Here is a 27,235-nt window from a genome sequence, read left to right on the forward strand (position 1 = left end):
TAATTTGTCAGAACGACGTTGTCTAGTCTAAGACTAATAGAAATACGAGATTATACCATAACGCGTGTACGACTGATGTTTGACTTCCACCACGCTTTTTAATATTGATGTCAAAGAGTATAACTGATATGAGTTGTTGTGTATTTTTTTGCAAAATATGTCTTTTATGCCCAGCAGTCGGTAAGGTACATCAAATTGAAAATTATAGTAAAAGTGACGTCATAGACTAGGATTGGTTTAGCGTTTTGTCAAAATCAGTCTGTCTGGCCCAAAAGTTGGTACGATATATCAAATTAAAAATTCTAGCAAGCCCGATTACATGATGGTCTAACCTTTTATTTCTATTAACCTTGGTCTAGTCTAGAGCTATTTTATTGACTATTAAACGTAATTTTGTCTTTTAAAAAAAGAGCTCAAATAATTAAATTAATCTGTATAAATAAGTATGCATAGGTACCGGTAGAATCAGAAATATATAGCAGATTCCGATAAACAATTCCAATACTTCCAAACCCCGACTCTGATTAATCGGTACACCCCTAATAAATTTTTATTAGAATTTTCTTGATCGAGTAGATATGAAAGCCCATACTGCAAAAATATATATTTCCCCCTTCTTGAGTCTTAATTACTTCCATGATAGTTTGAAGTCACAATACAATAAACGTGAAAATAGTTATATCTGCAACGAAATCTATTGACAAACTAAAATATTCTTGAAATTTACTAAAAACGTATAGTTAAGCAAATAAGGGGTTTATTTAAACGTAAATTTAAATTAATTGGTTACAATTTAATGATATCCTCAAATCTTTTTTGTGTTGGCATTTTTTGATTTGAAATATCCCTATGAAAATTGTCCGGTCGACATTTGGTGTTAACGTATTGTCTTTTGACATTTTCTCTTGTGACGTTTTGTTATAGTACCGTTTTTTGTATATTTTATTATGAAATCTCATTTTCTGTTTAAACTGAATAAATTAACTCAAGATTTTTACAAATCAAACGGGCAATAGGGGGGAGGACAGAAGGATACTTTTTCTTCATTCCTTGACTTAACCACTCTACACTTTAAAAAAAATGTTAGTGTTGTATCTTTAGATTCTATATTCCAATAATCAAAATATTAATTCAAATGCTAATTTATTAATCTTTAAGTCATCACAATTTTCATTTTTGATTAGGACTTCTATCAATAATATCTCACACAAAATTTGAGTGAAATTCGTTTCTATTTTAAATGTAGATGTGTCTCCTCTTTATAGCAGTAAGTCATTTTCTCTCCCTGCCCCTAGTACGGAGTCTCGCTCCTACCTTCTCCTCAAGCTCTACATAAATCTCATCTCTAAGTATGGGGTGCAAGGACCTCAAAAGGCAAAAAATCTCCTGTTTTATTTACTTACATGGTTTTAAGATCAACCAGGGTACCTACTTGGACTTTCTGAGCACTAAAGTACTACCATGGATCCAGAAAATGTCTCCAAGAACTGTAATTTGCTTTCAAATTTCAAACACCCTCCTCTAATGATAAAACTGTCCTTGTGTCGTGTGTGTTCTTTTTTGAACATATTTGGTCTTATTACATTTATTGGACTTTGCTTTGTCGGCTTTGGTGGAGAGGAAGGCTAATACTGTTCCAAGAGTAGGCAAGGATAAGCTTATGACAGCTGCAAGGGCTTCTTGGCAGAAGACTTTGTAATATACAGTGCGTCCCAACTGGATTCATGTTTTTAAGTGACATTGAATCAACAATGTAATTTTTATATTTGAAATAAATATTTTTCCTTTTCCCATATGAGTCAATTTTTTATTTTTTGTGCAATAATAAATAAGAGTTAAACAAGAGCTAAATATATTGTGTTTAACATTTCTAGAATGTCAATATACATATTTTGGCAAAGATTGGTCTTCCTCATATTTTTTATAACTATTTTTATTTTTAAAATTAAAACTCACAATAGTTTAATTTGTATTTTATACGACTTTAAACAAAAAGGGCATTACATAAAACGGATGTTATACAATAAGTACTGTAAGTGTAGAAAGTTTATTTAATGAAAATGGATGCATGACTCAAGTGGGAATAAAAGGGGGTTCCACGTAGTTAGAATTCGAGAAATGAACTTCATCAAATCATTTACAATTTGAAATTCAAATTTACATGTTTTTTGGTTGTATAACCTTGTTTAAAAATATGGGAGGAACAGTTATAAACAAAATTGCAAACCAAAAATACAGCACAATCAGATCCAATTTCAAAACTGTTCTTAAGATTGAATAAATAAGAGTCTGCATGGGTTTCCAAATCAAATTAGTTGCAAAAGAAAGGATCAGTATGACAATCAACTTTAAGAGAATTAAATTAAAACTTACTCTTTGTTTGTTTCTCGGATAAATGCAAAATGATTTGTGATGTCTTTGAAAGCATTGCAATTTGAAATTGGGTTTTCTGTCATTAACAAAAAGAAATATTTGCAGTGGAATTTTTTTTTTCTTAAATAAATAAATCACTCAGTTTTTGTATTTGTAAATATATATATATATATTTTTTTTTTAATTTGCTATGACCAACAATAGTGTATAATATGGGTACTTTTTAGTGCTGAGACTTGGTCCGAGATCAATTCTCTTTCCCAGTTCGGTCTTAACTGATTTTTGTTCGAGAACAGTTTCGACGGATATTTCGATCCAGACCGCGATATCAGACCCTAAATCGAAATTTAATCATTTAAAAATCCCGAGACGATTTTTTTATCTCAATCTGTTGACTAATTTTCTTTCTTATCCTGATTTATGATTTGTAAAAATCTGCAACACATTGAGCTTAATGTGACATTAGTTTCGTTAGTTTGCTAATGTTCACAATTTTGAGACACATGATTTTTATAATAGCCCAAGATTACCTCCTAAATATCCCAGGAATTAACATGAAATTCCAAGAAAATAATAAATATTTACAGAAGATCAATAGAATTTGACACTTACCTAGAATCAGTTTTATTTCATATTCTTTATCACCTTGAATAATATTTGCTGATAAGTGTATAAAACCATTTTGGTAATGCGTTCTAAGCCTATCTTTGTACTGTTGATGAGCATTCCCTTATTCAAGTTTTGTGATTAAGGCTATAGGAGGCTACCAGTTTTAACATGTTCCACCGTTCTTTCTAATATATTATTTAGCCGCAGTTACAATCATACGAAAAGAGAACGAAATCTGAGTGAGTTGAAAACGAATTGAATAGTACAAACTCTTAACACTTTAGAATAGCAAAGTTTGAAATTATAATTAATATGATCAAAGGAAAGTAATAAATTATTGTTGCATGCATAAAATCCTAAGATTTGACATTTTGATAAAAATTATCCAAACATACATAATGTATTGACATCCCAAGATCTTGAAATAAGTCTCAAGGAGTGGCAACTTTGTATATTACGTAATTGTGACAATGTTCACAATTTTGGAACGTATATGACGTCGTCAACAATCTATAGAATCTTTCAGCACCGAATTTTAAATGAGACCAAAATAGAAAATAAAAGTGTTGGGCTCGTTTAGAACTGTCCCACCAAAGAAAATACTGTATTTTAAGCTTTTACGGTATAGTTAGGTAGATAAAGGGCTTAAATTGACCATATTTTTGTCTAAAATTCCAAATCCATAATTTTAGTAGGAAATTAGTGTTAAAATCATTCAATTTACCATTTTTAACATGTTTAGAACTATGTTAAAGAAGACGATACTGCATTTCAAGCTTTTTGGCATAATTAGGTTAAAAATGTATTTAAATTGACCATATTTTTTTCAAATATATAAATTCCCTGTTTTCAGTTAAAAATTAGTGTTTAAATCATTCAATTTATAAATTTCAGCACGACGCTTACAACAATGCTACAGAATAAAATATCGAGTTTTAATCACATATGGCAGATTTAGTTAAACAAAATTACTTAAATTGGCCATATTTTTCCAAAAAAGAGATCAAAATCCACGTTTTTAGTTGGAAATTAGAGTTTAAATCATTCAATTTACAATTTATAGCACGTTTAGAACTACACGACAGAAGAAAAAAATTCTATGGGGCCTATTTAATCCGAGTTTTTCTTTAGAACCGATCAAGACCAAACTTTGTCGAATAAAAATCATAACGGTGTCAGACCGGTCTAAGATTCCCAGACCGATCACTAGTATTTATGGATAAATAACTACGATAAAAACATAGATACCGTTTACTTGTTTGATATTATTAACCAGGTCATTTCCTGACCTAAATCAATTATAACAATGTATAAACGTATCAAATTGTAAATTTATATTAACCAGGAATAAAAATGTACCTACATAGAAAAAGAGAAAATCTGTAAATTAATCCGTGAAAAGTAAAAAAATTAACTATATTTGAAATTTTGCCAAGGTATTTTTTCCCCATAAATACTCATAGTACTTACAAAGTTTAGGCTTATTAAATAAATACATAGTAACAAATAAATAATCATAAATTATTACAGGTAATATTAGATGCTTTAAAATTAAATATTTTGAAGACTGTGCTGGGAAAATAGGTTCCTCATAAATTCATTCCCTATTTACTTATTCCCAGTAAATTCGACCCCCCTTAAAAGGTCATTACAGGAACCTCACTACCACAAAAATTTACACTCTATTTTTTGTCAGCTGTCGATTTATATGTTTCTTTCCAATATCTAGTGTTCTGAATGTTGATAGGTTGAATTAAAGTTAGCTCTTGATAAGGAGTGAACTATGCGCAATCATTATTGAATAATAATTCCATGTTTGGAAAGAAACGTCTACCAACTATGTATTGTTGTGACGTTCCTTATTTAGGACCGTGGTCCAGTCCAGTTAGGTCCCATCAAGTACCCCTTTTTGGACCTTAGAAGAGGTAAAATATATTCTTCGTGACGTCATTAAGGGAGTTTTTCCTTTCTATTATTGTACCGTTATATAATGTAATACAAAATATAACTAAGTCAAAATAATATATGTTCGTATTATTATGAAAAGAAGAATATTTTTGCCAGATATTTGCAATAATCTTACTCGGCTTAATAAATAATCGACATTTTTAGGGAAAATTCCAAGGACCAATATTTAAGGGCCAGTCCGAATGACTGTCAGTCCTAAGGACTGACAGGAAAGGTCCTAAGACTAGACTGGACTGAATAAATCAGGACCGATACAACAATACAACCAACAGAATTTGAGTCTTATTTCTGTAAATTTTTGGGAGGAAGGTTAAGATATATAAAAAAGATAACGAAATGGGATTTTTCATATCAATATCTAGGAGGAATGTTTTATGACGTCATATTTTATATAATTCTAAACTACATAGTTTGTAGTTTTTGAGTAAAGCTGCTCAGGGAGGCATGAATACTAGAGATTATTAATGATGGAAGACATGGAGAAGAAATAGATTAATGGTAGTGAAAGCCGTTATAAGAAGCTCAATGACGGGATTTACATGTATTGCCCAAGGTATCATGTCCAAAGATTCACTATTGATGATGTAATTTCAAATCTATATAAGGCATATAAAATGGTCGTCCATAAATAATATCCGTCTTCCATCATATTAATAATACCTAGTAGACCCAGCGTTACACAAATCTGCTTTGCAGTTTATATATACAAACCATATTACAGCACAAAATATCCTGCCTAAAATGGGAATGCATTTTTCAGGGGTCGAAATTACTGGGAATGGAAATCCAGGGGATTAATTTAACAGAATAGTATTTTCCGCTCACGATTTCAGAAATGTTATAAATTTGCACAAGATGGCCCGGAACAGATCCGTGTCTCTGATGAAAATCCCCGACATTTTCCTTCTTTGTTACATTTCCTTCGTCTCTCTTGTGTTCCATTTCCACAGGAAACAGAGCAGGGGCTCCATGGACCATATGGGCGCCATGCACCCGATGTCATTTTGCAGATTTTCTTAACTTTTGTATTTGTAACTTTTTTGTGATTAGGGATTTGAGAGCAGACTTCCTTTGGGATTTCCATACATGTGAACTTGGTCTTTAGTGACGGAATAAGTTTTGTAACGTTTTTGCAGACTTTTTTGGGGAGGATGTTGCAGGATTCCTTGGGTATGTCTTGAACAATCTATTGTAAAATAGTTCAAATATACATAAAGTTATATATTCAACTCACTTCAACATTGTGCAAGGAAAAAATCTGTTTTTAAAAGATTTCGAAATTTAAAACTTACTGTTTTGTTTTTGTTGATGCAAATATTTGTATATTTAACACTACAGGGGGCTGGGCCACAAACTCTCTTCGATTCTTGTTGACATTTTGACTCTGTTCTTAGTCTGGAGGATACAGCTTTTGGATATTTACATGTCTGTTTTGGATACTCACCGCATAATTCCGAAACAGTCCCGTCATTTTCATCCTAAAAAAGTCTTCAATTATTTTCAAAGCAAGTCAATTATTTACAGACACGATTGGCCAATAGAAAAACAATCATGAACAAAAATCAAGAAAATAGATAAGGGTATATTGCATAAGCTTGCCTGCACGTCATACTTTATTTTTCTATCTCGAAGTTGGAGAGAGCGACAGCGTATAGTTGAAATTCAATTATCATAACCTTCTAATAAGATGGAAATAACTTTACAAAGCCAAAAATAGATTATTGGAGTAGAAGAAGGGGAATGTCGGTTCGATTCAATCGATCACAATTGTTTAAATATGTTTCCACGGAGGATTAGACAATAATATGAGTTTGTTCAGATTTTTATTTATGTATGTTTATAGTAATGTTCATGCTGTAGTTATACTGAAATGGTCCATGGTAGATAGAAGAAAAAGTTGTAGTGCTTTAATTAATGAGATGTGATTTCCTCCAGCCTCATCCCTCAGTCCACAGATCGACTACAAAGTCTCCCCCCTAATAGTCGAATATATCGAAAAAGTTGAGATTCCTCTTCTCCTAATCCAATAATATATTCTTCGCTTTCTAAGTAAGTCAATTCCATATAGTTTAAAGGTGGCAATAATTGAATTTCAACTATCGACTGTCCCTGTTTCCAATTTTGAGATAGAAAGAGAAAGTATGACGTGGGGGGCAAACTTATACAACGTGCCCAAAACTTATTGTTTTTTTCACTTTTGGAGTTCCGTAATCCAGAATGGACGACGGGATAAAAATTCCTGCGAGTGATCTTCTTTTAAACTTCCTATGACGTTATTGTACCTTGCTTACAATTTGAAAACACATATGACGTCGTAACCCATTTATATTTTATATGTTCAGAGTCATAATCAGTCTAGACCAAATTTTATAAAGGACCAATTTTTGGGATCCAGCTAGACAAAAAATTTCTTTGGGAACGATTTTTTCTACAAGCCGGTCTAGAGCGAACATTTTTAAAGTCCCGAATCAGGGCTGCATTGCATAAGTTTGCCCTCTCGAAATTGGAGACAGCAACAGAGGATAGTTGAAAGGCAATTATTGCAACCTTTTAATAATAAAGAAGTAACGTCGAATATATTTTTGAAGTAGGGAAGAACGACCTCTCCCAAATATACAGACAATTATAACATTGGATGATAATGAAAGTAAATGGAAGGTCTTATTATGTGGAGTAAGAGGGCTCAGAGTCGATCTGTGAACTGATGAATGACGCAAGAGTAGATTTTATCTCATTAAATAAAGCAAAACGACTTTTTATTTTTATATAGCATAAATTATTACAGTTTAAATACAGTATGAACGTACTAAGCATCATAGAGATGAACTTCTATTGCATCAAATCCATTAACTCCTGAAACATAAAATTACTAGATACATACAAAAATAGAAAATATCCCTTGCAAACTCCAATAAATATCTAATCCTCGTGGCAAATTATTGGAGCAATTGGAGTCGCCTGAGACGGGATCCGTTTCCACCAACTCTAATCAGAGGCGTCTGCAGGAATATATTCTGAAGGAGGGGGTTCGATTTTGATTTTTTTGATATTTGGCAGAGGGGGGGGGGGCTACATCCTCTCAAGCTCTATTCCTGCGGTCGCCTTGCCAATAACATATTCTTCCTTTGCAAAAATATTTCCTTATTATTGAATATTTGCGATACTTAAATTTGAACTATGCGCTTTTGTTGTCTCCAATTTTGAGAAAGAAAGAGAAAGAATAACATGAGAACAAACTTACATAATGTACCAGAGATAATGCCCTTGTTTTTATAAATATACAACTCAATAATTTATAGACATATTTTGGTCAATAATGGTCTTAGTATTCAAATTTCTGGGATGATTTGAGATAGCAGATAATGTTTACTATAGTAAAAGCTTATATATTTTATTTAAGAAACTTAATTTGGCCCTATATGGACCTTATTAAATAAAATCTATCAATTGATTGTTCATTGTGACTATGATTTTTTTTCTACTTTAAGATCGATTTGCAAAGTATCCAAAATATAAATTATAATTTGTTATATAAATATGCAAAAATAAATTTAAGAACACAAATATAACTTTTATTCAATTTTGAAAAACAAATAAACATTAAAGATTGCTTTTGTGTTGACAGATCTATAGTTGACACATAATTTAGGTTATCATATTTTTATTCACTCTGCAGTTTTAGATTAGTTTTTTCATTTATTTTAAATTGAATTAAATTGTATTTATTGTACTTTTATTTAAATATAAAATTGTCAATTAGGCATTTTATGATTATTAAAATAAATTATTTTCGTTATTTTACTACTTAGACGTAGACTAATGTGTTTTATTTTTCAACTTTTTGTGAATTTCCATTATGGCTACTATTTCGTAAATTTTGTAAAATAGTAAGGACCTATGCAAAATTTCATATTCCTCCAAGGTCCTCTTTAGATAGCACATCTAGTTCAATGTTTAAAACGAGATAAAAGTTTTTCGTCAATATAGAGCATTAATAATTATTTTGCATGATTTAATTATGGTAGACATTACTCTGACCTATAAAAATTATTTGTAAAGTTTTTTTCTACCGCTACCATATGGAGTAAAGAAAGAGTATAATATGAGAAAATTGTGATCTTTCCTGTAAATGTAAAAAAAGGATACGTACTATTAGCCGATTAACAAATTTTCCTAATTTTTTTCTTTCTTTTGTTTATTTGGACAATTTTCGAAAAAACTTTTTTAACACTTTTTATTGGCTAAAAAACTTTCCATCAAAATTATTTAATGCAAAGGGTAATGTATTCTGAGTATCTAAATTCATTAGATAAAGACATTTTACCTTTTTGACATAAAGTTTTCTGCACTATCTCTAATTAAAATTTGAGAAAAGTTCAAAATAAAACTGCTCTAATGTACACGTATATGGTAATAATTTATTCCTAAGAACTTTGAATACTAATATTTTCTAACTTCAACTATTCCTCTCCCCAAAGTGAACAAGTTCTGTGAGTTAAAATATTTCTTGATTGGAGTAAAAATGCCTTGATAAATTAAATTTTGGATGCACGAAAATTGCTAACGATAAATAATGTGCGCTCTGAGTAATGGGTTAAAAAATACCCTTCACTCAAATTCTGTTTCTAATCAAAGGAACTAATTTAAAAACAAAGTTATAATGTTATCTTTTAAAGACTATTTACGTATATAAAAAAAAAAAAAATACCGATATATAATCATATCTGTATATGGTAGGAAAACGATAAAAGAAGAAAACAAAGTTTTTTTAAAAAGTCACTTTTAAAAACATTAATGATCTCTAAAACTTTTTCGAAATTGATCAAAAATTTGTCAGTCATCCTTTTTTATCCAATTGCATATTTTTAGCCTATAAGAGCTCAACATTTCCGACACAAGTTTCAAATGGACGGTCTACTATGTATCTATACGATATATTTGTTTTTTATTGGTTGTAAATTGAACAATGATATGATAGGTGCAGCGAAGAAGAAAAAATAAATAGTAACATTCATCAATAGAATGGGACCCAAAACTTGGAGTAGAATTTGACTATAATTTTATTTTCGCTATTTCCAACTATGAAGTTTCATTACACAACCAAATGGCAGCTGAAAAAAAACTTTACAACTTTTATTTTTATCCAATTTATCTACAGGTGTGTGCGTCTACAACTGAACTCTCCTTTAAATTTTACGCCATGCACATATTCGTGATTTCATTGAGTTGAAACCGGTTTATACTTCGAGGCAAGGGTCTTGACTAGTTATAAACAAAACTCCAGCAAAATATAAATAGCAACAGTGAAAAGACAGCCGACAATATGGAGAGACGTTGAGTCACAATTTTGGAACTTTCCGCGTGGGGAAAAACTCACACTGAAATTGCCAAGGTTCTGAATTGCAGCCACACCACTGTTTACAGCGTGGTAGCCAAAAGGACTCCTGAGGCGACCACAAGATCTAATTCAAGGCCTCGAAGGCTGGACGAAATGGTTGCTGCCGTGAAAAAGTCTATCGAGGACAAGAGAGGCAAGGTCACCGTCAGTGTCCTCTCTAGGGAGTTCAACGTCAGCAGAAGGGCCATGGACCGGCTAGTTAAGAAAGGGTTTGGGCGTTTAAAGGGAATGCTGTCGGGAGTCCAATACAAGTCCAAGGACCAGCTAAAGTCTGCCCTCAAGAATCCCTGAGCATACCTCGAGCAGAGCTTCATCACCAAGTCATACAACAAGTTCCGGTCCAGGCTGGGGTTGGTAGTGGAGAACATGGGCGGCCATATTGAATAGACATGTGTCTAAGACTCTCATCTTTCATGTTAAATAAATTAATTATTCGACCACTTTAAAAATTACAGAATTATTTAACTATTTTTAAAAATTTCAGAGTGTTCAGTTTTAAACGCGCACACATGTATTTGTAAAAATGTCGGAGTTAAATCAAAAAGGGTAACGTGTGTGCCATCTCCTCTTTACCAGCAGTGCTGAGAAGGCTATAAAGAGACCATTAAGATCTCCATCGAGACTACCTCTAACATCAAGTAGTACAATTATAGCCCCATACAACCCAAAAGAACCATAAATCTGGCAGAAACAAAATGGCTTACTTTTGGCCTGCCTCCATGCGGCCCTCCTACAGCCCTGCCCTCAACTCCCTGCAGTTTGAAGTGTCTTGGAGAATAATTTATGTCACACTTCTCGTCCATATCAGCATGATATGCCGTGTACACAGCCTTCATTGCCAAAAGCTGCCAATTTTTTCACTTGCGTGTCGAAGCTGTTATTTCTTGTCAGTTATTGAATTAAAAATATAGCTAAATATAAAGTATTTAAACATTAATTAGTCTTCAGTTGTGTTTTCTGTATTCCGTAAAAATGACGTTATTTCTTAATAAATTGCTAATAATAGTCGTCCTACTACATGTTTTGGGTCAGTCTGCCAACTGATATTACAATTACTATTTTACAAACAGCGGGATGTAGTTTGTATTTACATCTTCAGGGATAACCCACCTTTAAAAGTTAAGAGTACAAAAAGACGCCATATTTGGAGATAAGACACTTACAACCACATTTTACCTCGGTGCAATATGTATAAGCCGGATTCATTATAATGGTAAGAAAGACCTTAATTACTTACTTCACTGCATGTATTAACCATCTCTGTATGACATTCAGGCTCCTGTATTTGACTGTGGATTGCCACCAGATCATCCTCTATAGGAAAGGAACTACAAACTGGAAGGGAAGCCCCATATTAAGCAATATATTATGAACGTATTTTCTCATCCTTACTCGTTTCAAATACATCCACGCACTCAATGAGTCCCTTGATGCTACAGTCCTTGACGGGAACGTTCCGACATATTCTTACAGGATGAACAATCTTAGTTGCCTCATAGCTAATGTAGCAATCCTTTTTGAAGTGATCCTTACATTCCTTTATCTGGAAGAAAATGTTTTAACCCATTAAGGGCGAAAAAAAAAAATTTAAGATTTTGAATGAAACTTTTTAATTTAGATAATATGCATGTAAATAAGTGAAGAAAATATTTTGGGTCGAAAAAAAGATGTACTTTGGGCGAAACAATTTAATTTTATATGATTATTTTTCAAAATGAGTAATTTTGAATTTTGACTCAGTATTTTTGGGATGAATTAAGATACTAGGAGTGTTAACTATATTTTAAAGCTTTAATTGATTTATGGGCTTGCCTTTGACCCCAATATAACCCCTTCAAAATCAAGTCCATCAAATTCACTTTCTTTTATTGTGAAGATCAATTTTGCCTGCTAGAAGGGCATTTTGGAGTGCCTCCAATGAGTTAAAAAGCATAACTTGTTGATAGAAATTGACGAGAATTCGTCAAAGAATACAAGTGAGAAAAATAACTTCAATTTGCATTTTTTTTATGGGACAAATATAATCTATTATCTTTAATTTCAAATATTAACCCACAAATTTTGATACATAATTATCACAACAGAAGTGTGTTTAAATATATTTCAGTTAATTTGGTCAAGATTTTGTAATAATTCAACATTAAGTCTAGAATAAGCCCTCTTCTATTTTTAAAAGAAAAAAAAAGATCTAGCAGATAAATATTGATATTAACTATACGGAAAATGATATTAAAAACATTTGAAATTTATAACGGATACTTTTTGAAGAATATAAAATATGATAGTTATTCATATATTCAAATTAATTGGATTAGTGTAATATGACATTAAATTTAAGTATATAGACAATTATAGCCTTATATATATAATCTTGATATCCATAAATTGGTTAAAATATAATAATAACTATCTGCTTATATTTATTATAGGGAGCTTGACATTGGGATCAGAAAAGATTAAAAATATAATTTAATGAGCAAAAAATACATATATATTTTGTTAAAAGGGAAGAAAAATGAATGTTTTGTTTTGTCAGAAAAAAATTAAATATTTTTATGGGGAGAGACTGATTACCAACGTATATATGTAATATACATATAATCGAGTCAAAAGTACATTTATTCCAAGTTCCCATTATTAAGGCAATAATTTACTTTTATTTTTTTTAACTAGGCAAGCTCATGTCGTTATCAAGATTTTTTTTTTCTACAGCTTATGGCAGATTTTTAGGGGTCATTACCTTAAAAAAATGGAGTTCAAGAGTCATTGGAACTTACTCGTGTGTGTTAAAAAATTTTTTACAACATTAAGCCTGAATTTGAGGATACATAAATAAGGAGAGAAGTTTAACTATGTAAGGGAGATTGGAGATAAAATCAAAGTTGTACATACAGTCAAACCTAAATTAAGCGGTCAGGCAAGTCAAATTGAAAAATCGACTACTTAGTGTAGGTGACCTCTTAAACCATAATTTGTAACAATTATAAATTTGAATAATAGATATGGCTGCTTAGTACAGGGTGGTCCAAATAACTTGAGAAAATCTTTAAAGGCTTATAACGAACGAACTAGATAGGTAGGACCATATCTTTTCTCTTATTTGAAAGTTACATTTAATGAAAGTTAATAGAAATACAAGGTTATACCATAATGCATGTACGACTGATGTTTGACTTCAACCACGCTTTTAATATTGACGTCATAGTAGATGAGTGGTTGCGTCTTTGTTCAAAATCTGGTTTTCTTCCCCAGCAGTCGAAACTATATATATCAAATTGAAAATTATATCAATAATGACGTCATAGACTATGAGGGGTTGTGTGTTTTGTTGAAATCTACCTATTTTGCCAAGCAGTCGGTACTATACATCTGATTGAAAATTCTAGCAAGCCCAATTACATGATGGTCTAACCTTGTATTTCTATTAACTTTGTATTTAATGACATACAATTATTTATAAGGAGACCAGTCTCTATTGATAATCGCAACCACATAGCTCCAAAACTTTGGTAGGCCTGGACGACCTCGTTCCAATTTAGCTTAGCCATTAGCTTAGGGACTTCTTCAGGGCCTCCACAGACGAATGATATCGGTCAAAGGCCTAATGGTCGATCCTCCCCCAAAGATAGAAATCGCACGGGCTCAGGTCAAGGATGTTTGCAGACCAAAAATCTGAGATCCAAATGAAAGGACATTTGATCAAGATATCTTGCACTTTTTTGGCCATGTGGACCGGTGCACTGTCTTTTTTGGAAGTTGTAATTTCTTCCTTGGGCTACTTTATACATACAGGGAATGTAAATTAAAAGTGCAAATCTAGAACCAGTATTATGGCAAAGCTGGATCCGCACGAGATCTATAATCATCACAATTTATCCGGACCACCCTGTATAGTGATACACTTGAAGAGGGTGACGTTATATCAGGTCTGACTGTATAATATAGTGAAAATTATTCTGAAAAAACTCCGGAATTTTACTCAAGTTTTCTTTGAGAGATTGGTCAAAAACTGTTTTTAAGGGGTAGAAGTAGTTTTTAGGAAGAACATCATAATAATTTGGTTTAATAATATAGAAGATAACAGCCCAACAAATCCTTAGTGTTACCCTCCTTTTTTTATGATCCCACTCACACGTAGCTACTCACTCAATACTTAGACATTATCTCCTCAAGAATAAAAAATAATAATAACAGATTCAGAAAAAAATGTATACATATATAATTTTAGGAACCAGGGAGACCTTTAGTTCGTTACTAAACCTCATCTAAAGTCACATTCATTTTTTTAAATTTTACATAAAGAACTTCTCGCTTTTTTTTCTTTTTTAATATGAGTTGACATTAACGTCTGCGAGACGTATATTTTACTCCCTTTTGTTTTCTTTATACTGCATTGGTATATGAATGAGGAAACACAGCATAGAGTGCACCCAGTGACTTTTCAAACATTTATAAATAATGTTTACTCACTAGATGGCTAAATATAAAGACTTTTCCACGACAATTTGCAAGACTTAGATAAACACTCAATTTCCAACAAATTGTATTCCAGGATCACATGATGAAATACCCTAATTTTCTAAATGGAACATCCTTTTAGATTGAAAGAAGCAAGAGTTATATTTTGAAATCTTGAAGTTGAATATATATTGAAAAAGGATAAATTGAGTGATAGAGGTGAACAAAATCCCAAGGTCACTGAAACATCCATAGTAATACAAAAAAGATCAAATCCCTAAATCTCTAAATTATTATGGAGAAACTCATCCTAATTTCAATCAGCCATTGAGCAAGACAAATGAACCACTGAACATCTTGAAATCAATATTTATAAAAGTATTGCAAATGCAATGTCCCATTATGTGTCAATAAATACCTCACCAACAATTTATTTAACAATGTAATATGTTAACAGGATAGAAAACTTAAAAGTTATAAGAAATAAAATCCAATTTTTTAAATATCTTTCTTTATACGTCGTATCTGCCCAATATACTAAATATAGTTAGTAGGTATGAGTATGACCTATTCAAAAATAAAACTTTTTAACATAGATAATACTATTCTGTGATCTATAATGTATCTAAATCAGCTATAATATAATAAAAATTAATGATACAATATTATGAGAAGTTTAGATTAGTATACTATTTAAATAAATTCAAATAGTATCAGACATATGTGGATATGTTATATTAAAATTTGGCGAGTCAAAGTTTCACCAACTCGGAGTAATTGAGCCAAAAGAATTACAACTGTCCTCGTTCTCCCCTACTTTAAAATGAGATATCTTTAACTAGGGGAGACAAAAAAAAGAAATTACTAGGTACTTATTCAAACTGATATATTTTTTAATGTAGTTCCATATCTAAAATTGAGACTCATGTATCAATCATTTATTTATTGTGACGTAGAATATTTTCCAAGCTCTTTAGACCCACCTACAAATGCATATAATTTCATTGGTCATTGATGAATTACTTCTGTCATAAACAGGCTTTTAGAGTGGTATTTCATCAAAAAAAAAAAAAGTATTATTATTGTTTTATACGACTTTTTACAAATGTAATGTACACAGGAATGTCTTTGTGCCGCTACAGTTCTAGTATGGTTTATAAATTTGAATTCTTTTTGAGGGGAAAGATGCCTTTTGATATTTTTTTAACAATTTTCGTAAATCCTGTTCGTATTATCTCAAATTTGGCAAATAAAATTTTAGAAAATTGAATAAAAACTTTTTTTTAAATACCTTTTTTTTAAATTTGAATACAGAAAATTGTCATTTCCAAAATTTTGAGAGCAACTTGAAATAATTGGTGCAAAAGTCTACTTTCCAACAATTTCACAACAAGCTTTTAGTCAGGGAGATTGTAGACTTCACTCCCCCCCCATCCTTCCTATAGTATGTAGATAACTCACACTTCACTTTTCTTTAAAGGGGGGGGGGGTGAAACAAAATTGATTTAGAGCCTACTTTTCGGAGGCAAGAGCATATACAATGCACTCCAGAAAAAATAATTTTTAATTTCAACCCTTTTTTTATGTTTTCCTTCGACATATTGGTTGAGTACTTACTCTTGTGATGATTGAATTAAGAAGTAATTTGCACGACAGGGTCTACGCACCCGGTGGAGCTACTGTACATCTCCCTCTAAAAGAAGAATTATTGCCTAACTTTGGTGTAAATTGTTTTAAAAATGGATAATAAAGTAATTAAATTTGAATTTTAGCATAACTATTATATTTTCCCTGCACTCATATCAATTCTCTTCTTTATTACAGTAATTAATTTTCTCCCAAGCAAACATAATACATGCGACTGATATTAACAAGGGTCTTAATTCAGTAACACCATATGTCTCACATCCGCCTTCCCCTTGCACTCTTACAAAATTCCCATATCTACTTATTGAAATTCTCAGTATCTACTGTTTAATAGCGAAATTTCTGTACAGGAAAATGAGAAGCCCTAATACACTACTTTTACCTGACACACTTTGTACAGTGTAAAATATTTAGGTATAATACAAATTTCTACCATATTTAACTAAACGGGAATCATTTATACAACCACCCAAAATATATAGTAAATATTTTAGAATGATGGAGTAATCAGTTCCATAGAGTACCATCATCATTTAGATACATTATGAGTATATCTATACCTACTTATATAATTGTATCTATAATATAAAGATATGAGGCCTTGAAATAAATCATCAGCATGCTTGTGTATGTATTTGCAACGATGAAATTAATCAATAAGAAAATGTTTTTACATAATTTATCCATTAGGATGGCTTGTTTGTCAACTTTTTTCGAATTTAGAGAAGACATAAGAGATTTTTATGTGGTACAAATTTATGCCAATATGTCAAATTTCCTTGTTCAAAGATGTCATCTTTAGATCACACATGTTGGACAAATTTTGGATGGAGTCAAAAATTAGTTATTTAGTCTATAAAGTATTATTATTCTTGATTTTACATAACTGTTTTGGAACAACATTTTTTAAGCATAAAAGAGTAGCAGAAGCATGACTAAATGACGAAAAACATGCACAACCAATAACATCATCTACAAGCCGTCGATCAAATTGGTAGCTCTTGACTATACTTGTCAAGAACTATAGCGGTAGCGTACTACGCTGTCATGAATGCAGCTCCGAGCGAATCCAAATTGGAATAAGAGGTTGGGCAGACATTCTTTTCCAAGGCACTTCAAACTGCAAAGTCCAGGGGTTTGAGGTCAAGATTAGAAAAGGGCCATATTGAGGCAGGATTAAAGTCAACCATACTGTTGCTACATATATTTTTCTTTAATGTTTATTTATTTGGTTAAATAGAGTTGCACTGATTAAGTAATAGTAAACATTATCGTATTACAATTACTCTATCAAATCCAGGAATCTTGTGTGAAATCCATATGCATAAAGTATATTTCTTTCTCTAGGAATGACAGAGTTCGAACTTATGTACATTGAGTACATTGAATAATTTCTCCCGAGCAAGTTTTCTATTGAGCTACATCGATTAAGACATCTTTGTTCTTCTTGCTGTATGGTGCTGTAATGGAGTTCTTGTTTTTGATGCAGTACGGATGTAGATGCCAACGGTCTTTGGCCTTCTTGTCACTGACACCGGCAAGGAGGAGATGGTACATGCGTTGCCTTCTCTTGCATTTTTACACTTAGAGACATGGGATACAAAGAAAAACAAAATTGTTTTAGCTGTCGTTTGGGTGCGTAATTAAAAATAAAGTAGATGAAATAGTAATTAAATGCTACTGCAAGGTTAGGGTCCCCACTCTGTCAAGTTTTGTTTTTTGCTTAAGTCCCCCCTATAGAGCAGAATGAGAGAAGAATGTAAGATAATTATGAACGTTTATGTAAGAAAATGAGGCGTGCTATTCATGGATCATCAAAAATCCATTACATTATTCTCTATTTTTCTCTATAGAATGAATTTACAAAAAATAAAAGAATTCTACATTTATTATAGATTTAAATAATAAAAAATTAAATAATTGCTATCAAAATTATTATTAACACTTTATTCTAATTTTAATAGACAAAATAACAATTTTTACCCTTCTCCAGCCTTTGACTGAGATGACCTACCTAAAGATGGAATCGTAGATCAATTTTTTATTAATTTTTTTCGAACTTATATTACGACTCGTAGGGAAAAGTTGTCATGTAGTATGGAATTAACCAATGCAATTTTCCATAGGTTAATTCCTTACTACATGACAACTTTTCCCTACGAGTCGTAATATAAGTTCGAAAAAAATTAAGAAACCAACCTCCCTAATGTGTATAACAAAATGCCATTTTTATGTTATATAATACTTTTACATTGAATATTGTTTTTTTTATATAAAATTTCAAAAGATTAATGATATCTTATTATTACAATATACAGAATTATGCAAAATTCTATTAATTAATTTGATGTCTTAAAAGATTTCAAACAGATATTCAATCAATTCATACATACGTGTATCTATGAATTGATACATAAATACTATAACAAGTTTGACTTTTATTTTTATATAATTTATTTCATTTCAAAAATAATTCGTTTTTTTTACAAAGTGTTCTCAATAACGTCTCAGACTGCATTGCAAACCGAAGGGAATCCATTTTGAGAACATCCAGTTAATAATGCTAATCAATTAAATGGACAAATTAAAAAAAGCCTCAAAAAACTTTATCCATTGGCTTTAAAAATACTAAACGACTGTATGGAACGAAAATGATAAATTCCCAGGTGGTCCAATTCTCTTCTTTTATGGGTGCAGCTCATAAAATTCTGCGGATGAACGATGTGGCCTGTAATTCTAACTTGATAATCGACATTTTTCATCGGAACTAGGGGAGGAAGTATTTCTTTAAATACCATGAAAATTGGAAAGGCATGATAGGGGAAGAACAGGAGATTAATAGCATTTCGATTCATGATGTAGAATCTGATCCTATTTTCTCAACGAGGAAGTTATGTTTTCCCTTGTAAAGGAAAGCAGCAACAAACTATCTGCTAATTTATTGATTTATTACAATGAGTTCATTCAAAAAAGAATCTAAGTACTGAAGGCATTACTATTTTTAGAAAGTATCTCGTTATTCTAAGTTTATAGGACAAATGGACCAGCCATATAAGGAATTCCACTAAAAAGATTGCCAATGGCAGGAAATTCACTGCTCAATTTCAAGTGGCGACACAGATAACATTTAATGATTAATTAAAAGACTTGTTAAGGTGTTCAATTCAGTAGTTCATGCTTTTGATGAATGTCCGTCTTTGCTGTTACTGAGAAAGTTTGTTCCATAGAACACAGAAGGGCATATAAATATCTCACTAAACCAATTCTCGACCATGATTCTTTTTGGGCTCCCAAAAATAATTTAATTCTTTGGAAGAAGGATAAAACAATCGTAATTTGCATACATAACTATAAGTCTTACGTCGAAAAAAAGTTGACCTTGAAGGAACTAATGGATAGCATGGAGATAAGATCCATACTTATTGCGGCTACGTCTAGATACATGGCTTTAGATTGAAAAATCCCTAGGGAAATAATACATTGACGTTCGATATAGCGGTAGGTGTTGCACGGTATTTTCCGGAAAACTTTATATAGTGCATTAAAATTTTAAATCATATTATCAAATCATCAAAAGACATAAAAATAAGGTAATCTTCTGTTCTAAGTTTTATATTACTGACTTTTTGGGTAATTTAGGATTTTCTTTGTTTGGTGGGTTTTTTTTATTAATCTCATTTTTTAACTGTTTATTTATTGTATATATTTTTAGTCTACTTTTGTAACTAAAGACGTCTTTGGGAACTCAATGTTTATTATATTTCTACATTATGTAATTAGCCCATTTCTTATTATGTATAGTATATATTGTAAAATAAAGACGCTTAAAAAAACTGTATCGAATATTACTTGATGTTAAAGAAAAACAGAACTATTTCAATTACATTATCTAAATAAATACTGAAAATATCTAACAAATAGCTAGATTTGTATAATTAGTTATGTTTGGATCGATTATTGTCTGGTGTATTAATTAATTTATGTGAATACATATCGATTTAATTATATATTTACAAATCATAATTAGAATCTGATTGGTTATAGACTTCGATTAAAATCAGATATGGAACGACAGAATGTTAAAAAAAAGAAATCGAAAATTAATGTGGTCTAATGTGTATTCTTATGTTTGCTTATGTTATTTCCAATTATTTCATCAGTGCGATATCTAGTGAATGGAAAGCTCTCAAAGAATCGTTTGGTCAAGGACAATAATATTCCCATTGATATAATCCAACAGAAACGGCATAGAAGACACTTTTTCAAAAACCTTCCAGGACCTAATGGGATTGAGAGCAATGCCCTATTGAAAGCGCCCGTATTACTCACGATCTAAAGCTAGATTCATATTTTAATAGTGGAAGATTATTTTTGCTCTTCAGAGAACATCGAAAAGTAGGGCATTGTCCACAGCTTACGAAGAGTACATTAAATCTCAAACAATCAACATTTAAAACACAAATAACGGGTAGAAATATAGAAAATCGACAGCTGACAATTTTTGTGGAATAATGACGTGATTTGTATTAAACAATATATTTTTACAACAACTTGCTCACCATTTACAAGTACCTTTCTATTGCTCTTATAGGAAAAAATCACAAACAAAAAGTGCTAAAAAATGCTTCGTTACCACTATTTTGCTATTGTATATAGATTTGTTTGTATAATTGTATAATGATATTGATAATACCTATAAATCATTATATACAATTCGTAAAGGCTAGTAACGGATTTTAACCTTCTATGTATAATAAGGATAATAAAAGATATGAACAAATATCGATTCATCATGATTTAGATATAATAAAATCGATCATAATATTATTACAATGAAAATTGATGTATAAGTAAGACTATATTATTGATTTTTAATCATGATTTCCTCAGCTCCTACGTAGTTTTTTGAACAGCTGTTGACCTGAAGATTTGCCTCAACAATTTTTAAACTGGAACCTTTCGTCCTCATATATATATATATTATAACATAACTGTAAATTCGCACTTATTTTATTAAGCTTAAAATATGTCTTCCTTCACTTGAAGTCTTTTGTAAATCATTTTTTTATAAAGAAAACTTTACCAAATAAACTCAACAGAGCCTTCTCAAAATAAATAATTAAAGATTCCCTTTCCAGAGCTTCATTTAATTCCTTCAACACTAAAATGGCAGAGGTAAGTTTCCTGCAATTGAGATGGAATTAACAAAAAAAAGCGGAGTATACATGTCCTATAAGTGTATACTGTAAAAAGCTGATAAGATATGATTGGGCAGTATTTGAAAGCTCCGTTGAAAGCAAAGCCCTTGTAATCAACGAGGTTGAGAATCCCACGTTCTGCTCTAAAAAAATATAAAACCTTCATCGAATTGCTCACTGTCGAATAGCAAGAAGTTCTCTCCATTGGCTAGCAGGATATATTCGAGAATGAATGCAAAATGCATTATAAATTATTTCAAGTGGAGGAAACACCATTTTAAACAGTGAATTATTTGAGAAAAGATACATTTTTGCCATTATATATATATATGAGAGCGAATATTCCCGGGGAGTAATATCCAAGAACAGACTATGGCATTGCCTTGCTAAAGCACAAATATACCGTCCTTTATATTTGTTTTTAGCTGTAGTTATGTCTGCTTATTTTCTCATAAACAGTGTCCTGAACGTTGATTGGTTGAATTAGATCATTTTAACCCTCTTTCGGTGAAATGGGATATTATACACTCCAGTATTTATAAAAAGGCTTTTTATTTCAATACTTTTTGCCGCGCTCCTGGAACATTAAGTCTGCTCATATGCAATACTTATTTATCCTGATAATGCCTTGTTTATAATTTATTCATATATTAATACATCATAAGTCGAGGTTTAGTGTATTCAAGTAAGTTTTATGCTTAAAAGTGGTTTTCTTTGTTATTCCTTTTTTATTTCTTAAATATTTTTGTTCAATGTAAAGACTGAGACATACAACGGTACGCCTACAAAATTCTCATATTGTAGCTTTTATTATTTATATAATACACACAACCTCATCAAAAACATTTGATGCTAAAATTGCTTGAAGTAATGAATAGTTCATAGAAATTTGTATCAAATATACAATATTATGTTTTTTGTAAAGAATTATTTTTCTCCCAAGTTATTTTGCCCATTTTCCTCTGTTTATTTTCAGAGTGAATATTGTATGATGAAATGAAAGTAATGCCATGTGGCCATTTATTAGTGTTCCGAACGTTGATTTCTAAATATTTAATTAAATCATGTTGAGCAGTGAAGTTATTTTATTACTAAATAGTCGATAATTTAATCAAATGGGAGAAAATGAATCGTTTGGTTGGTTACCAATTGATTTTTGTATTTCATTTTTTATTTTTTTTTAATGAGATAGTTTGAGAGATGCAATAGTGATTGTCTGGTGCTTCTGGCTAATTTGATCATTGAAATTTTTTAGGACATTTATTTGTTTTTACAAGCTCATCCTTGGATTTGAAATACATCATCCTCATTATATATTCAATGCTATATCTCTTCATATAATTATAAGAAATGCAACTTTTGTAGAGCGCAAGGAGAAGACGTTAGCAAAACTTATGGTATCCTTGGTTGAAAGATTTTTTCTTCATATTTGACGTCTGTTATATTATCACTTCTCTAGGAAGGAGAATATAATTTCATCTATATATCATAATTTCGTGCGTTTTTATAAAAGTTATTATAAAAACGTATAAGAGAACTATTTGTATGGAGAGAGATGTTCTCAGAACAACAATCTAACAAATAATGAACATTTGTATATAAATAACTTGAGTACCAACCGTTTTTCCATTTTTAATCATTAAACTATGACTAAAATTAGCTTGCTATAAAATGATAAACTTGTAACGTCTTTTTTATACCCAAAATACTTTAATTTCTAAATTTCAATTGGTATATTGATACTCTGATTTAAAAAAAAAAAACATTACGTAATTTCACTCTCCATTTCCCAAGTAGAAAAAATACACATGTAGTTTGTTGTTTATGCAGCTATCCAGAAGTATTTGGTCTCAGTCATCGATCAACGAATTATTTATTACAAAATCGAGGAAAAGTAAGAATCTCCTTGTTGGAATCCACTACGGACAAGACAATGTTGACATAGCAAACTTCTTAAGCCTGGAGAGGTCCTTTCTCTAGAGAAGTTGGGAAGCCATTTGTTACGCAACTAGACTCTGCTCCATGCCACACTGCAAAAAAAAAACGGTGACTTGGTTTTTAGAATTTTTGTTGGCTTTGTTGGACACAGTGATGGCCTCCAAGCTCACTGGACCTCAGCCCATTTAATTCTTTGTGAGTGGGGTACCGTTGAGCGACACATGAATAGATCAGCCTGCAACCCAAAATAAAAAATGATGTTGGGGATCCGAAAGGAATTGTAGAATCTGCCAAAGGAGACTGTCATCAAGACCTGCTACAGTTTTCCGAGGTCGAGTCAAGGAATTTATTTACTACAAATTTGTTTTTTTATTAACGAGCATTCATTTTGGAATTGGATATTATTAAAATTAGATGATTAGTTTAGGAGAAAATCATTTTTTTGATTAAATAGTGTTGATTGTTGTATTGAAGTCGCACCCTGTACCGATTAGTCCATTAAAATCTGACCACTTATAATTTTAAACATCAACAAGATATAATTTATTAATTAACAATATCATTTATTAAAAAAAATTACTATTAATAGATGTGAGTCTAATCTCTTTTAATCTGTAATGTAGCCGTCTTTAGTGCCAAAAATCACTTCCAAGTGGTGCCGGAAGGCCTCACACCCATTGCAGATGCATTTCTCTGTCATGGCGTCTGAGTGGTGGCGGACAGTGGCTTAGAGGGCCTCGGTGCTTGGATGAAGGACACGACAGTCCTTTCTCTCGACATGTACTCAAAAGATGTAGTCAAGGGGGATGGCATGAGGTCTGTAGGGGGACAAAAGTGTCAAAAAAGAGTTCAAATGGCTAAATCAAAACTCATTAAAAAAAGTTTTGCAATTAAAGAAATAGATTTTTTCATTGCTTGTGTCAAAAGTGGCCTCTAAACTCCTGTAAATCCCTAAGATCTCTTGCATAGACCGTCATCGACTTGAAGGGATTGGCTTGGTCTGTTTTCCTTCACTCCTACGGACCTAATTTGGCCTTTTCGATAGACCAAGCATTTCTTCTTCTCCAACGTTTGAGAATTACTGACGGCGTAGACGATGGTCCAATTGCTTGGAGTACACGAATGGAAATTTGTTGATCACGTTCAAGTGTCATTTTCTCGACTTGTAGGTAAGCTAGAGAGCTCAAGTTTGGTTTGTTTTCTTTGTAACAAATTGTATATACTTTAATTTATGGAACTATGAATTCATTTCAATCACTTAACCTTCATTAATTATTGAATTAGTAAGTGTTCAGATTTCAATGGACTACCTGGTATATTCAAAAAGTTACTTCCGACAGTCACCCAAATTCTTCTTCAGATAAAAAATTTTGTTCCCATAAAAATTCCGATACTTCAAATTATACTTAATCCAAGGGTAATAAATTGTTTGGTAGAACATGGATCGATTGTTTTTCTGATTCCTCATTTTTTTTTGTAAGGATTTTTGCATTTTGTAACGCCCTGTAGGACTCAGTGTAGAATTGAGGATCGACATCAGAGTAATTATTGCCAAAGTTCTTGTTTATTTCCTTCTTCTCCCTTGTCTTACATAATTGAAGCTTATCTAATGAAACCTCATGACAGCTAACCTGCTCTGCCCTAAAACATTCTTCGAATTGTTATTATTATTTTTTTTACCTTTATATAGATATAAGAATTATCTTAAGCTTTTTGGTGAAGATGCATTTGAAGAAATATTATTAAACATTATAATTTAAAATTTCTTCACCAGATTAAAGCTTAAATACATAAATATTTACAAATCCAATTTTTAAAGAAATGCATCTTAACAACAAAATATGCACAAAATTATAAACTGAATAAAAACTAATAAAATAAAACAATAGGATATAAAACAATTTTCATATCAATTCCCGTCAACATAGAAGTAAATCAATTATAATATATAGAACAAATTTGCTTTCAGACTAACAACTGGCTGGTTTCTTCAAGCCAATTCTAAAAAATTTTAGTATCTTTCTCATTGTCCAAAATGTCTAAATACGTTTCATGGATGCCATCTAATTCAGGTTTGCTCGTGTAAAACTGAACCCTCCTTTAAATTTTATGCCATGCACATATTTGTGATTTTATTGAGCTGAAACTAGTTTATACTTCGAGGCAAGGGGCTTGACTAGTTATAAATAAAACTCCAGCAAAATCTAAATAGCAACAGTGAAAAGACAGCCGATAATATGGAGAGACGTCGAGTCGCAATTTTGGAACTTTCTGCGCGGGGAAAGACTCCCACTGAAATTGCCAAGGTTCTGAACTGCAGCCGTACCACCGTTTACAGCGTGGTAGCCAAAGGGACTCCTGGGGCGCCCACAAGATCTAAGTCAAGGCCTCGAAGGTCGGACAAAAAAAAATTCGAGGACAAGAGAGGCAAGGGTACCGTCAGCGGCCTCTCCAGGGAGTTCACCGTCAGCAGAAGGACCATGGACCAGCTAGTTAAGAAAGGTCTTGGCCTTAAGATCTACAAGAGAACCCCTCTTCAAGCCCTCAAACCTGTAGACACGGAAAAACGCTGTGAATTTTCTTCCATCTGCAGTTTGGGAAGTCGATGACATAATCCTATACATCCAATTACTAGATAGATTTAATTCTTTAATCCGTTCATTACACTTTGACAATACAAAGAGTCTTTAGAAAAAATCCTTTTCAAATGTAAAGAAACAGGCACATTTTGTAGCTTGACATGTCTAATGAGAAGAAAAGTAAACTTTCCGATAAAAAAAAAACCCCGAGTCAACACAAATATAATGTATTGTTAGCTGATTTTTTTTAGGGCCTCCCTTTCCAAAGACATAGGGTCACATAAAACTTTGAAAAAAGTTTATTTACAAGATTTTTACGAATAATATCCATAATCGTAGGTGGGAGTCACTTTCCAAAGAACCCGTTGTGTTGCAGCAAGCGAAGGGGAAGAGTATTCTAAATATACATTTATAAGATATGTTCCCAGTATAATATATACATAGTATGGGGTTGATGTTATCACTTATCCACTTCATATTAGAATTGATCATTATATCAAGCAAAACGTTCGAGAGAAAAAAACTGCGATAATTTCTAAAAAAAAATTGAGCCCAACACCCAGTCGATTTCTGGGTCTATTTAATGCTGAAATGTAATTCCGATGAAAAAAATTACCCAACCAAAAATTTTCACCCAATATTGGTAAAGATATAGCTTTATACTAAATATTAGGAAACAATTTTCATCACTACTTAAGGTACTACTGAATTAGTATCCTTGTTAACATCAGCTGTTTGTTATAATTTTGGACACAGAAAATACGTTCCTTCTATAATTTCAATATAGATAGTAGCATTAATACAGTGAAAATATTGTAAATTTATATTTAAGAATTTAACAACAAAATTAGGCAGGGATTCAACATTCAGATAGGGATATTAATACAAAAGTCATCTATGAAATAAAGATAAAGAGAAAAAAGATACCAACCACCTTTACTTTTCTCTACGTTTTGCACATCACTATTATTGAATTTTTAATTAAAAAACAGTAAAAAACTTACAAATGGGTTTGATAATATTTTTTTGTGTTTTTATGCTAAATATTACAATATTCTATAAATAAA

At 31.5% G+C, this 27,235-nt stretch overlaps 1 protein-coding gene across 1 annotated transcript in view; it reads right to left on the reverse strand.

Annotated features, from left to right (window-relative positions):
• Positions 1-4,384: 4,384 nt before the first annotated feature.
• Positions 4,385-27,235, reverse strand: part of LOC121123743 (uncharacterized) — a 65,870-nt gene continuing 43,019 nt past the window's right edge. The window contains exons 3-6 of the mRNA XM_040718875.1: positions 11,741-11,891; positions 11,586-11,683; positions 6,243-6,428; positions 4,385-6,136 (exon numbers count right to left, since the gene is read on the reverse strand). Of these exons, the coding sequence (XP_040574809.1) occupies positions 5,789-6,136; positions 6,243-6,428; positions 11,586-11,683; positions 11,741-11,891 (783 nt within the window). The 3' untranslated portion in view covers positions 4,385-5,788. The remainder of the gene's footprint in view (positions 6,137-6,242; positions 6,429-11,585; positions 11,684-11,740; positions 11,892-27,235) is intronic.

This window comes from Lepeophtheirus salmonis, chromosome 1 (assembly GCF_016086655.4).
Source record: "Lepeophtheirus salmonis chromosome 1, UVic_Lsal_1.4, whole genome shotgun sequence".
In the NCBI taxonomy this organism is placed as follows: Eukaryota; Metazoa; Arthropoda; class Copepoda; order Siphonostomatoida; family Caligidae; genus Lepeophtheirus; species Lepeophtheirus salmonis.